The sequence below is a fragment of the Somniosus microcephalus genome, chromosome 4 (genome assembly GCF_052327205.1).
Source record: "Somniosus microcephalus isolate GS21.2 chromosome 4, FLI_Smic_1.0, whole genome shotgun sequence".
Taxonomy (NCBI): Eukaryota; Metazoa; Chordata; class Chondrichthyes; order Squaliformes; family Somniosidae; genus Somniosus; species Somniosus microcephalus.
In genome coordinates, this window is record NC_140990.1 from 230,793,524 (window position 1) to 230,808,567 (window position 15,044).

Below are 15,044 nucleotides of genomic sequence, written 5' to 3' on the forward strand. Positions count from 1 at the left end.
TCTTGTGTAGCACCTTATCGAATGCCTTCTGAAAATCCAAATACACCGCATCCACTGGTTCCCCCTTATCTACCCTGCTAGTTACAACCTCAAAAAACTCTTAACAGATTTGTCAAACACGATTTCCCTTTCATAAATCCATGTTGACTCTGCACAATCATATTATGAATTTCTAAGTGCCCTGTTACCACATCCCTAATAATAGATTCTAGCATTTTCCCTACTACTGATGTCAGGCTAACTGGCCTGTAGTTCTGTTTTCTTTCCCCCTCCTTTCTTGGAACAGCAGGTTTACGTTTTCTACCTCCAATCCACGGGAACCATTCATGAATCTAAGGAATTCTGGAATATGACAACCAATGCATCCACTATCTCTGTAGCTATGTCTTTTAAAACCCAAGGATGTAGGCCATCAGGTCCAGGGGATTTGTTGACTTTTAGTCCCATTAATTTCTCCAGTACTATTTCTTTACTAATACTAATTTCTTTAAGCTCCTCATTCTCACTGCACCCTTGGTTCCCCACTATTTCCAGAATGTTATTTGCGTCTCCTACCATTAAGACAGATGCAAAGTATATGTTTAATGTCTCTGCCATTTCCTTATTCTGCATTATAATTTCTCCTGTCTCTGCCTCTAAGGGACCCACATTTACTTTTGCTAATCTCTTCCTTTTTACATATCTATAGAAGCTTTTACAATCTGTTTTATGTCCCTTGCTAGTTTACTCTCATATTCCCTTTTCTCTTTCTTAGTCATCCTTTGCTGAATTCTATAAACTTTCCAACCCTCAGGCTTACTACTCTTTCTGGCAACATTATAAGCCATTTCCTTTAATCTAATACTGGCCCAGAAATTCGGGTCGGGGGCTTCTCGCGTGTGTAAGCCCCCAACCTGCACTTACCTTGCGCGCCGGCCGTTGAGCTGTGGGCCCCCGTGGAATTCTGATCCGGGGCCTGGTCCAGCTGCCAGTGCGCAGTGCTTGCGTATCCCAGGGGCGCAGTTAGTTCAATGCGTCCCCTGGGATCACGTGGGCCATGGGGAGCCAATCGGAGCAGGGAATGCTCCATTCATAAGATTGACAGGAAGAGCTGTCAAAAGCTATAAATACTACGGCTCCAAAACAGCACTAAATCTTCAAATAAATTTTTTAAAAATCACATTTTTTAAATAAACTATAAATTACATGAAATAACTATTAAACAATAATTTAAATTTTTGAAAAAAATGATTTTATTTTCTAACGGGGCTAAAAATAAACTTATCTTGCTTTAAAGTATTTAAAAATAATAAACCTGTGGGAAAAAATGTTTTAATTTTAATTAATTCACCACTTACCTTGTAAAAAGCAGGCCTTACACCTGCTTTTTACATGTCTAACTTCTGGAGACTTACCCTCCCGGGAAAACCTGTAAAAAAAAAAAAAGTTCGATACGCACGCACAGCCTCTCCCGCGCACGCATTTGACCTCTGAACCACTTCATTCAGGGGAACGGAAGTGCATGCAGGAAACCGGCACTTCCATTGGGCTTACGGGTGAGTACCCCGTGTGTACTCACCCGTGGAGACCTGAATTTCTGGGCCATTATCTTTAACGTCTCTTGTTAGCCACAGTTGGACAATCCCGTGGGGTTTTTATTCATTCGGGCTAAGTCTTGCCCATTCCAATCTAAGTACCCTTTAATGACGAGATAAGTGTTAATTATTGCCAAAAAAGCTCTCTGGCACTGAAAATTTACTATTACAAGTGAGGAGTTTCATCCCTTCAGGTTTTAATAGTTGATTTTAAAAGTGTCAAATTTTAATTTTTTTTAACTTTTCCATTCTGTCTCTTTTTTCTCTCCATGTTAATCCAATCTTTCTTTCCCCTCTCTTTGGGGGAAACTTTAACCCCAAAAAACGGGTAGGTTGGGGTCAGGTGGGAGGTTAAAGAATTAAAAATCTGAATCGTGTCCCCAACCCGCCTCCAACCCGCGTACTTCCGGTTTTAATGGAGGATGGGGGGCGGACAGCCAACCCACTCACATGAGGCAGGTTGGCACTTTAAATATTATAATGAGGCTGCGTGCCTCATGGTGATTCACCATTTTAAATTTAGCTATGGCTGGCAGGTTTCCCAGGCCTCAGGGAAACCCTAATTTTAACTCTAACTGCCTGGTGGAAAACTGGCATGTGGGCAGTTAAAAACGAGTTGGTAACTACCCACTTGGAACGCGGCCCTTTCCCGCCATCTCCAATATTAACTTGCAAGGTTCTGCAGGCAAGTGAGGCGCCCACCTAAAGCAGGCAGGAGTCTCATGAATGTATGCAAATCAGAGTCCTATTACATCAGATGCAACCAATGGCATTTCATCTGGGGCTTGAGCGGGGAAGCTGCTGTGGCCTTCCCGCCAGGCTGAATCAGGTCGGGAGCTGGTGGGAAGGATGTAGAGGTCCTCCAGGTAAGTCAGAAAATTTCTCTTGCGGGCCCCACAAGGAAAGCCTTGGCTTCCCCGGCCCCAGAATTCCCTCTTTCATCCCATGAGACACTCCCGAAAATTCAACCCCACCACTTACCTGGAAGTTGGTGTGCGACCCTTTGCCACTCGATCTTCCCCTGCCAGCAGCCGCTCTGTGTCCTCATCCTGCCTGGAATAGGTGGGAAAAGCATTTAAATGAGGCCTGGGAGTTAAAACACCCCAGACCTGAAATTTAGGCCAGTGAGTGCGTTTTGCAGTTGCCGCAACCCTCCACCTGCCCGACACCTGCTCCAAGTTAAAATCAAACCGTAAGTGTTTAGAGTTCCATAGACAATGAAAAAAAAGTTATTTTATACTGTGCGACTTGCATTAGCAAAATATAATTTTACATATATTCTCTTAATACTTCCAAGAGCAAAAGACCTAGGAACAGTGCTGGAAGATACACATTTAATATATCGATTGGGTTATCTGCAGAAATAGGAACATTACCTGTATGTGTTGTGAGCAGATAACAGCTTAGTCAATACGTACGGTTTTGATGTTAGTAAGCAAACCACTGACGTGACATATAGCCAATTTCAAAGCTGTTGATGTCACATGAGAACAGCTATCTGAATATCTCTAATTGCTCTTTTCAGCTGGATGCAAGACAACTTGTCCTTGCTTCAGTATAGACAACACTGTTGGGGACTCATTGCTAAATATATCACCGTAACCTGATGTTTGCTGCCTTAGATGACTAACCCATCAGTCATGTGCAGCGAACTGTTACACCAAAGCACATTTGGAATCATTGTATGAAATTAAAAAACATGGATTTTCCATTTATTATATTGAATGATAGTCGGCTTTTCTGGCCACATAGCACATGATACTGAGATATTTAAAAATACTGCGATGATTGAAATTTGTTTTTACGTGATGAGTCTGCTCAGTTTATCACAATAAGAAAATTGTCCATTGCTAATCTTTCTCCCCTTCGTAGTAGCTCGTGTTATACACACTTTGTTTTAAATCTTGTTGTAATCGTAAGTTTTTTTTTGCCTGTATGTATTTCTGTAATGACTGAACAGTATAAAGTAATTCAAAAATATTGCTGATAATTCCAGTCTAGTTACTCCCCTCCTCCCAGAGGAGCATCAGCAACTAACTTATTTCTGCTGAAGATTTGCTTTCTCCCTGCTAACAGACATTATTGAAGCAGGACAATAATGCTGGAACTTACAGTGTGATGCATGTTAATAGACAGGAGAGGCTGGATCCACACAAACTCTGAAACCCATGGCAACACATTCAGGAACAGAAAATTCTTCTTGCATTCCATGAAATTGGTCGAACAAAACAACTTGATTTATGGCACAGAGACGAAACTTTTCAATTGCACAACTTAAATTTTGGCAGCTAAAGTGCATTGCAGCTGTAAGTCTGAAAGAGAAGCCAAAATCTTTACATGTATAAAAAATAGCAACTTGCACAGACTAATGACTAGCACAGCTTATCGTATGTTTCTAGGGTATCCTTTTCAAACCCAAACAATAACTTTTGAATATATAGGTATGAATATGATTCTCTAAAACAATGTAAACACAGTTTTGAGATAGCAGGAATAAATAATTTCCCTACTCCTTGCCTTATTAGCTTTGCGTGATTGTTATGCTGACATTATTTGTCAGGGGAATATGCTGAATAAGTGGAGCACTGATATGCAAAGACTGAAAGCATGCACCAAGCCAGTTGACATAAGACCACATAAATATTATTAGTTAATCATCGTTCCCACCCAAGTGTTCATCTTTAGTCAATTCATATTACATATTGATTTCATGTTACTTCACTTTTATTCCCAGTGTGTACGAAAGTAGAGTTTTAGCATTAGTTCATAGTTGATGGTGAAAAGATTGGGGTGGAGAAATTCACTATCGCCCTGTTTGAGGCGCTAATTTTTTAAAGTTTGAAAAGTTAGCACCAGGCATTTGCATTCCAAGAAGGAAGTGGAGCACTAAATCAAGCGCTCTACTTCCTTCTTAGAGCGCAATCGGCAGCAGCTGGGGCGGAGACTTCAGCAGCGCTGCACACTGGACCGTGCAGCACTGCCGCGTTCAAAGGCTCCTTTCCTCCCTTAAAGGGGAGGGCCATCGCTGCAGGCTCTGCAATAAAAAAGGTACCTACCTGGACCACCAAGGCAGCTGCGATCCCGCACGATCAGCCCAGCACTCAAGCAGAGTGCCAGGCTGATCGATCGCCGGCAGCAGCACGCGCAAAAAACTGGAACAGGAAAGGTAAGTTTTGTTTTACTTTTCTCGGCCACCTCGCCTTTAATTATCGCCCCTGAAGCGGCTGGCCGCCTGATGCACGCCTCCTGCAGCTGTCGGTGTTTTCGACCGGTGCTGCAGCAGGGAGCGGGAGTCAATTTCGGGTCCGGTGTGCTACCGGGATGATGCGCACGGCAATGACGTCACGATCTCTGGGTGTAGGAGATCGGGGCGCAACGCTGTAGTACCGCCACAAAACTCCCACTGAATATGGCGGAAGGCGATGTTTTAACCTGTATTTTTATTGGAGCTTTAAATTTTGTTGCTGCTTAGGTCTGATTTTTATTTTTAACATTTTTTTACAACAGTCTTGCTTCTAGATACAGTTTCACTTGTAGCAAAGTGTGCAGGGTGGAATTCCTTTGGGGGTTCTAATGGTGTTACTATATTTACAGCAAGAAGAGCAGTTGCTGAAGGGACAAGAAAGGCAGGTGCAACTGGACCTTATGCATAATGTACACACCCATCCCAGAACCTTCATGTATTAGCCCAGACAGTCCTTTCTGGGCCTGCCAGAGAGATCTGTCTTCAATGCCTCGGCCTCACAAAAGATACTGCCATATAGCTGTGCCATCTCCTGGAGGCCAACCTGCGAACTACTTGTACCTGGAATTTCCTATGGTGTGAAGGTTACCACTGTGTGAAACCTTTGCATCACTGGATCCTTCCAAGCCACCACTGGCAATGTATGCTAAATTAGGCAATTGCAGAAACATTGCTTGCAAGGGAACTATGTTCATCACTTTCCCCGTTGAAAGGAGGCATCAGCTTAACAGGGCAAAGAACTTTTTCCAGGCAGTAAGCTCCTTGAGAGAGAAAGAGAGAGCAGAGCATCCTAGATGACAGCTATGTACAGTACAAACCATTGAGCATAACCACCACCTCCTGATATCAAAAGAGGAACCACCACCTCCTGAAAAGCATGGTACCTCTAGGGAAATTGCCCTAGACTCATGCAGCAACACACCCACTTTATCAGCCATCAAATGCTCTGCTACTTCCCACAGACTCTGTTTAATGCCTCCACGTTGGGTTTCTTTTCATTTCATTTTTGCCTGTCACTATTTCATGCTTGGCAAATATTGGCAAATATTTAAAAACCATTTGACTCTTTATAAAGGCTGAACCAGTATTTGCTCCCCTATGCCTCACAGGTCCCCTATAGATGGTGCTAGATGGAAAGTCACATTTTCCATCGAGTGTAAAATCAACGCTACAGAGGCTGCTAAATATTTGTGGGCCGCTTTCTTCAAAGTCAGCGGTGAGCGCTGTCACTGTCGCTGACTGCAAAATCCGGGCCATTGACTTTTAAATAGTCTCATCCCTTTAAATTCCCACATTGCCCATTAGACTAACTGCTAATGCAAACCAAAGCTGTGCTGGGAGCTTCTACTAATTTTTCAAAAAGCTGACCCCAGAACTCAGTTATAGAGTCGTAATGGCACAGAAGGAGGCCATTCACCCCATCAAGTCCGTGCCGGCTCTCTGTAAAGCAAACCAGTCAATCCCATTCCCCCGCTCTATCCCCGTAGCCCTGCAAGTTTATTTCCCTCAAGTGTCTATCCAGTCTCCCCTTGAAAACATTGAGTGTGTCCGCTTCCACCACTTTCGTCAGCAGTGAGTTTCAGGTCCTCACCACTCGCTGCGTAAAAAGTTTTTCCTCACGTCCCCCCTGTATCACTTGCCCAAAACCTTAAATCTGTGTCCCCCAATCCTTCTACCATCAACTAGTGGGAACAGCCTTTCCCCGTTTAGCCTATTCAAACCCATCATAATCTTATACACCTCTATCAAATCACTCCTCAACCTCCTTTGCTCTAATGAAAACAAATCCAGCCTCTCCAATCTGTCCTTGTATCTAAGATCCCCCATCCCCAGAAACATTCTGGTAAATCTCCTCTGCACCCTCTCAAGGGCCTTCACATCCTTCCTAAAGTGTGGTGACTAGAACTGGACACAATACTCCAGTTGTGGCCTAACCAGCACTTTATAAAGGTTCAGCATAACTTCTCTAATTTTGTACTTAATACCTCTCTCTATGAAGCCCAAGATCCCATATGCTTTGCTAACCACTCTCTCAATATGTCCTGCCACCTTCAGGGACCTATACACATTAACTCCCAGGTCCCTCTGTCCTTGCACACCTTTTAAACTGTGCCATTAAGTGTATATTGCCTCTCCCTGTTCCTTCTGCCAGAATGCATCGCCTCACACTTCTCTGTACTAAATTCCATCTGCCACTTTTCTGCCCTATCTGCTAGCCTTTCTATGTCCTGCTGCAGTCAATTGGTATCATCCTCACTGTTTGCCACACCCCCAAGTTTGGTGTCATCGGCAAATTTAGAAATTCTACTCTGTATTCCAATATCCAGGTCATTTATATATATCACAAAAAGCAGTGGCCCCAGCACTGACCCTTGGGGAACACCACTGTCTACCATCCTTCAGTCTGAAAAACAGCCATTTACCACAACTCCCTGTTTTCTATCCTAAAGCCAATTCCTTATCCAAGCTGCCACTGACCCACCTATTCCATGAACCTCAATTTTGTTTACCAGCCTTCTGTGTGGTACTTTGTCAAACGCCTTCCGAAAATCCATGTAGACGACATCCATTGCATTCCCTTCATCAATCCTCCCTGTTACTTCGTCAAAAAATTCAATTAGATTAGTCAAACACGATCTGCCTTTTACAAATCCGTGTTGGCTCTCCTTAATTAGCTTAAACCTCTCCAAGTGCCCATTAATTTTTTTTGACTATTGTTTCTAAAACTTTACCCACCACTGATGTTAAACTGACCAGCCTGACCACCACTGATGTTAAACTTTCCGGTCCTTACACCCTTTCTTGAACAATGGTGTCACATTTGCCACTTTCCAATCCTCAGGCACCTCCCCCTCATCTAGGAAGATTGGAAAATTATGGCAAGCCCTTCCGCTATCTCCTCCCCCAATTCCCCTAGCAATCTGGGATGCAAGCCATCTGGACCAGGCGACTTATCCACTTTAAGCATACCCAGCCTTTCTAGTACATCCTGTCTATCAATTTTCACCCCTTCCATTGCTTCTATCTTTTCCACTTCTACCGATATTTTGTCAGCAGCCACCTCCTTAGTAAACACCAATACAAAGTACTCATTGAGTACTCTAGCCTTGCCCTGCACCTCTAAGCTTATATCACCTTCTTTGTCCCTGATAGGCCCCACCCCGCTTCTTGCTACCCGCTTACTGTTTACATGCCGGTAGAAGACTTTTGGGTTCCCTTTTATGTTAACCACCATTCTACTCTCAGATTCTCTCTTTGCCAATCTTATTTTCATCTTCACTTCCCCTCTCAACTTATTGTATTTGGTCTGGTTCTCCCTTGAAGAATTCACCTGACATGCATCATACACCCTCTTTTTTTGTTTCATCATCTTCTCTACTTCACTCATCATCCAAGGAGCCCTTGCTTTGGTTCCCTTACCCTTCCCTCTTGTTGAAATGTCCCTAGCCTGTACTTGGAACATCTCCTTCTTAAAGATCACCCATTGTTCCATTACAGTTTTTCCTGCCAGTCTTTGGTTCCATTTTACCCTGGCTAGATCCTTTCGCATCCCATTGAAGTTAGCCCTATTCCAGTTTAGAAATTCCACTCTAGATTGTTCCTTGCTCCTCTCCATTGCTAATCTAAATCTTACGTTACGATGATCACTCGAACCCAAGTGTTCTCCCACAGACTCTTGGTCGACCTGGCCCATCTCATTCCCCAGCATCAGATCCAGCAATGCCTCCTTCCTAGTTGGGCCAAGAACATACTGGTGAAGGAAATTATCCTGAATACATTTCAGAAATTCCTCCCCCTCCTTTCCCTTTACCCTAGCATTATCCCAATTGATAGTTGGATAATTAAATTCCCCCAATATTACCACTCTATAGCTCTTGCATATCTCTGCGATTTCCCTGCAGATTTGCTCCTCTACCTCCCTCTCACTATTTGGAGACCTATAGAATACCCCCAATAGCGTGATCATACCCTTTTTGCTCCTAAACTCTAACCAAATGGATTCTGTCCTTATCCCCTCAAGAACATCCTCCCTTTCCAACACTACAATGTTTTCCTTAATCAGCACTGCCACCCCACCTCCCTTTTTTCCTTCCCTATCTTTTCTGAGCACCTTGTACCCTTGAATATTAAGTGCCCAGTCCTTACCGCTTTTAAGCCACGTTTCCGTTATTGCCACAACATCATATTGCCATATGGCTGATTGTGCTTGTGGTTCACCAACCTTATTCACCACACCTTGTACATTTACGTACATGCATTCTAAACCCATTTTGAATTTTTCGTAGTCTTAGTCTAATATGGTACTACTTCCGCCTCTAATACTACTTTCTTCTCTAGTACTATCCAACACACTCACTCTTTTATGCACCTTATTCCTCCTTTCTACTCCTATATACTGGTGCCCATATCCCTGCCAAGCTAGTTTAAACCCTCCCCAACAGCACAAGCAAACCTCCCCGTGAGAATATTGGTCCCGGCTCCGTTGAGGTGTAACTCGTCCAGCTTGTACAGATCCCACCTTCCCCAGAAATGGTCCCAATGCCTCAGGAATCTAAAGCCCTCCCTCTTGTACCATCTCTCCAGCCACGCATTGATCTGTTCTATCCTCCTATTCCTGTACTCACTAGCACGTGGCACCAGGAGTAATCCAGAGATTACTACCTTTGAGGTCCTGCTTTTTAATCTCTTTCCTAACTCCCTATAGTCTGCCTGCAGGACCTCATCCCTCTTTCTGCCTATGTCATTGGTACCAATATGGACAACGACCTCTGGCTGTTCACCCCCCTTAGAGTTTCCTACAGCCACTCAGTGACATCCTTGACCCTAGCACCAGGGAGGCAACATACCATCCTGGAGTCACGCCTGCATCCACAGAAACACCTATCTGTTCCCCTAACTAATGAATCCCCTATCACTATTGCGGCCACTCTTTGAGGCCATTCTGCACGGTGTACTTTTGACTAACTGAGCTAGCAGCTAGCCATTCTCAGCTCCACTTCACTGAGATCTCAAAATCATTCCTACTATTCATTAAGGGCTGTACGTTATTTAAAGCATGAATTCAGCTTGCATTACTGATGCAGAGGATATGCTGTAGCTTAAAGAGCTGATATAATTGTGCATTGTATGTGCCACTGACTATATGGCTAAACAACACTGTTATAACAGATCTAAGAACCACCCTGTTCCCAATCATAAGGATTTGAACATATATATCTTTTCATGTGAAATTTCAGCTGGGTCTATACTTGCAAATTCAAACTGGTTTCTGTTAACTACTGTTTGTTTTAAGGGTTCTTTCGTCGTTGGTACAAATTTGATATTTTCTCGGGTTCAGAGGTACTGATCACTGCCATCAGAACAATTTTTAACTCAGGCCAGTAGCGGCATTTCCTCAAGGCTTCTGCCAATTGGCGCCGTAACATCAATGAAAGATTGGAGGAAAGCTCGAAGTTAGGATGTGTCCTGCAGGAGAACCTCCAAGAAAATTCACGACGATGGAATTTTATAGCTTCCTACAGGATTGTGGAAAAGCTATACAGCTAAAAGTGAAAGATAGGACAATAGAAGTGAAACAGAAGAGAGCTTATTCCAGTATTAAATTTGTAACTGAAATAATGGCAATTGGAGTGGACATGGTGAAAAGCAACTTATAGGCTTAGGCAGTGCTCCCAGACAGTTATGCTTTGTTGTCATGGGTGTCAGCCATGGTTCAGTGATAGCACTTTTGTCTCTAAGTCAGAAGGTCATGGGTTCAAGTCCCACTCCAGAGACTTGAGTACAAAATCTGGGCTGACAGGCCAGTGCAGAACTGAGGGAGTGCTGCAATATCAGAGGTGCTGTCTTTCGGATCAGACGTTAAACCGAGGTCCCTTCTGCCCTCCCATAGTTTCTATCAGTTCAGTTACATTGGTTTTTCATTGTGTTTAGGCTACAGTTTTATCAATAGAATCCTGAACTGTATGAAGTACCATTTATTGGGGGATAAGCTTCTTCAGCCATAATAACACAAACAAAAAGTAATGTCTATTTTCACAAATTAAGTGACTAAATTCATAATTTTTAAAGCATGGTTATAAAATACTTAGCTAATTGTTTCCCTATTAGTTGAATAAGATCATTTCACAAGCATTCATTTCCTGGGGAATATGCTGAGCAACTGAAGCAATAATGAAGATGCTGAAAGCATTCACTGAGTTAGTAAATATTCATTGTTAATCATCACTACTGTCCAATTACTCATCATTACCCAGTAACTTTACATTCACTGCATTGATTTTTTTTACTTGGCATTTCAATTTCTCCCTTCCTACTTCAATAAGCCTACAGGTTTGGTGCTGGTCCAGATTTGTTGCTAAAGGCAGGCTGAGTCAAGAGTGACATACCCTACTCTTTAGACATGAGCTCATCGTCTGCCCTGGTTTACTGTTAAACACACTGATCCCTGGTGTGTGCTGAGTCTCTTAATGATTTAGTGACTAAACAGTTATGATGCATATGAGCATTCCTAATTCTTCCCTGATGCAGATTCCATTTGATTGGATTCTTGCACAATATCTAACAGCATAATGAAACACAGCAACTCATTCTTAAGATCCTACCAATAGCCACCCTCAGCTTTTGGTCTAAGTAACCCATGTAGCAGCTTTGCTTTGCTTTGTCCTCTTTATAACAGGCAGGTAAGTAAGTGAAAACCAGTAGGACAAATCATACTATTTATGTCTCTAATAGACCCCAGTCCTACCTTCAGAAGCCATAGATTCAATATAATTGATTGCTAGTAACATATATGAAAGCAGGACGGCTAAACGCAACAACCTCTGCCCCACCACTGGTGGCCATGCCTTCAGCTGCCTAGGCCCCATGCTCTGCAATTCCATCCCTAAGCCCATCTGTCTCTCCATCTCCTTCTTCTCCTTTAAGACCCTCCTTAGATCCCACCTCTTTGACCAAGATTTTGACCACCCCAACTAATATCTTCTTCGTTGGCTATGGGTCCATTTTTTTTAGTTATGCCTCTGTCAAGCGCCTCACATTGTTTCTTTCCACGTGAAAGGCGCTCTGTAAATGCAAGTTGTTGCTGTTGTCTCAAATGATCTTTCAACACAAAAGCATTTTTGAAATGTACAAAAGAAACCTCTTCGGTACTAAAATGTTCAATTATGATTTTTATTTAAAAATGTATACTTTGGCAAAAGTGATTAGATATTTTTTATTTAATTTATTGGAGGAACATATGCCTATCTGCAATGGATAGCCTGAACGTGAACTGTGCTGTTTCTGTATTTACTGAAGCAATGAAGGTGTCTAAGGTTTAATTGCTATGAAGATACCCAAAGTGAATAGTAGATAGTACCAATTGGATGACTTCTCCTGACTGTTGGATGCTACTGTGCAACTGAGTGTAAACACAGCACTAAAAAACTTTGAAGCTTTTGTTTTGTGATATTACTAATATAAAAATATATATAATTAACAGATCGAAGAAACCCATGCCGTATGGAAGCTGATGTTGGACCATGTCGAGGGCTTTTTTATCGGTATTTCTATAATAAGCTCACAAAACAGTGTGAGCAGTTTATTTATGGGGGCTGCTTTGGAAACAAGAACAACTTCAGAACTGAGAAGGATTGCCAGAAGGAGTGCCATAAAACAAAAGGTAAGTGAGTTCATTCTGAATCATTTCACTTCAAGCTTGTTCCCTTAACAGTTGGTGATTGTTCGAAATAATCTTAAAATATTAAAGCTTAGTCAAGTTTAAGATATTGGCCTGGATTTTGCTGTCAGCAGCGAAGGGACGCCACTTGCCGTTGACCTCTAAAAAAAAGCAGCTGACAAAGTTTTAGTGGGCTCTAAAGCACAGACTACCTCTTTTTTGATGTCAGTTTGAATTTGGCACCACCAACAGTGGATCTATGGTCCAGCAACAGGGCAGGCAGCAGGCAGGCTGATCAGCCAATCAGAGATGGCAAAGCAGGAAGTAAAAAGCAGGGAATATAAATCATAAATCATTGTACAGAAAGCGAAACAAAGATTGGGACATACACATGGGATTAAGGGAGGTACTTAAATATCAGAACACAAACTTTAAGATATATATTTTTTTTAAATTCTGCAATTTTTAAATGTTCTTCTGAGGGAATGAGACTCCACACTTGTAAAATTAGTTTTTCAGGGCTAGAGAGGTTGTTCAGCAATAATTATGACTTAGTATGCCATTAAAAACTCAGTTACTCCTGACTGAACCAGGCTTAACTTTTTCATTGGTCCTTACAGTGAGAATAATACGTAAATAGTTGAAGTTCATGACAAATCAGTGATTTCTATTTTGATTCCATCTGCGAAGACTGCAACCGCACACCCTGTGGAGGAGCAAGGTATCACTGACAGCAACTTCCGGATTTCCACGTTTAACTGCGCATGTGCGGACGCCTGAAGTTGCTATCAGTTTAACAGAGTAATAACGGTGAGTGCTGACAGCCTCACTGTTATTACTACTGAAAATTCTGGGCCAATGCATCAAAGTTACATTCCTAAAATATTCTACATTTACATTTTTTTGTTTGGGTTATAGGAAAGAAAGAACTTGCATTTATATAGCACCTTTCATTATCTCAGGATGTCTTAAAAGCACTGTACAGTCAATTAAGTACTTTTAAAGTGCAATCACTATTATAATGTAAGAAAGACAGCAGCCAATTTGCACACAGCAAGGTCCCAATGAGATAAATGACCAGATAATCTGTTATCAATATAGCTGATGAAGGTAATGAGTTGAACCAAACCATAAAGTTGTCCTAATCTTAGTAGCATTTGCAACTGCTTTTCTCAGGACTGATTCCATGATTGGGTACCTGCATTGAGGAGTGATGCTTGCTGGGAGCGTAGGTCAAGAAATGGTGGGCCTGCACACCATAGTTTACCATCATTCATTTTAATGGACAGAAAAACATGGTTTGAGGGCCTGCAATTTTCTAAGCTGCACTCTCTGCAAACGTTACTCTTCATTGAGGAACAGCCTTCTTAGTAACATTTTTATTTTAAGCACTGTTCACAATTTGTAACCAGATCATTTCTGTTGCTTCATCATTTATTGATTCAAATTAAAATTAAAAATTATAAATTAAAAATTGCAGGTACAAAACAAAATTACAAAGTGAAATTTCTTTGAGTTGTGCCAGCACCCAGGTTTATAGCCCCGATTTGAACTCGAGGCAGGAATTGGGCGGGCGGGGACTGAAGCGGATGGCAAGCTGTCCTGATCATGGCAGCATGAGGCCAGAGCAATTTTAACTCCTGTCCATCCGAAACCGGCGGGAAGCGACTGGTGGCTGGTGGGTGGGAGTGCAATGTAAAGCGGCAGGAGGCCGCTGCCGGCGACCAAAGGAACAGTCCCTGGTATCAGGTAAGTCGCTGGGTGGGGGTTTCGGAAGGCTTCGAGATCAGGGTGAACAGGGTACCATGCCCCAGTTGCACCCTAAGGTAATGAGGAAATCTCCCCCTTTCCTCGGAAAGCCCAGTAGGGTCAGTAGCAGATTTCTGACCTCCTGTCTCGTGCACCTCCTAACATTTAGTTATATCATGGCATTGGAGGATATCCAGGGTTAAGTAACCTGTCCTCCTTCAAAGTTTGCATCCTAAGAGAAATAGAGGATAAAATAGACAATGGCCCTGAATTTACAATTGGAGGCTTCCTATGGGTGGATGCCTCCGATCAGAAAAAAATCTATGAACTTACCTGGTGGCCCGGGAAGAATGGCGGCTTGCGCTCCTGGGCCTCTCCGGGCCTGCGCGGGCAGAGCCCCACGTATCCCAGGGGCGCCTGCAGTTCGCAGACATCCTGGGATCATGTGGGCCAGCCTAACCAATGGAAGAAGGGAATCCCCATTCTACCTTTTGACTGTTCTGTACATACAGACTGTCAAAAGTATGAATGGGGATCACCTAAAAAATATACCAACACATTAAAAAAAAAATTTTCATTACATATTTAAAATTAATTAAAATGTCATTTAATTAAATATTTTAAACAAAAATCTAATTTTTGAAAAAAAATTGAATGTTTTTATGGAGCTAAAAATAAACTTACCTTTTTGAAGAGTATTTTTAATTTATAAATGAGTTAACAAACTTCATTTTTCTATTTTTTAAAACTCTTAAGCTGGTAAAAGCAGGCCATATGCCTGCTTTTATCAGGCGTAAGAATTTGACAATCATTCAGCGGG

The 15,044-nt window shown here is 42.3% G+C and overlaps 1 protein-coding gene across 1 annotated transcript in view; it reads left to right on the top strand.

Annotated features, from left to right (window-relative positions):
• Positions 1-15,044, top strand: part of LOC147120260 (carboxypeptidase inhibitor SmCI-like) — a 73,633-nt gene that overhangs the window by 17,873 nt on the left and 40,716 nt on the right. Inside the window, exon 3 of the mRNA XM_085985911.1 lies at positions 12,299-12,478. Coding sequence (XP_085842037.1) covers positions 12,299-12,478 — 180 coding nt within the window. The remainder of the gene's footprint in view (positions 1-12,298; positions 12,479-15,044) is intronic.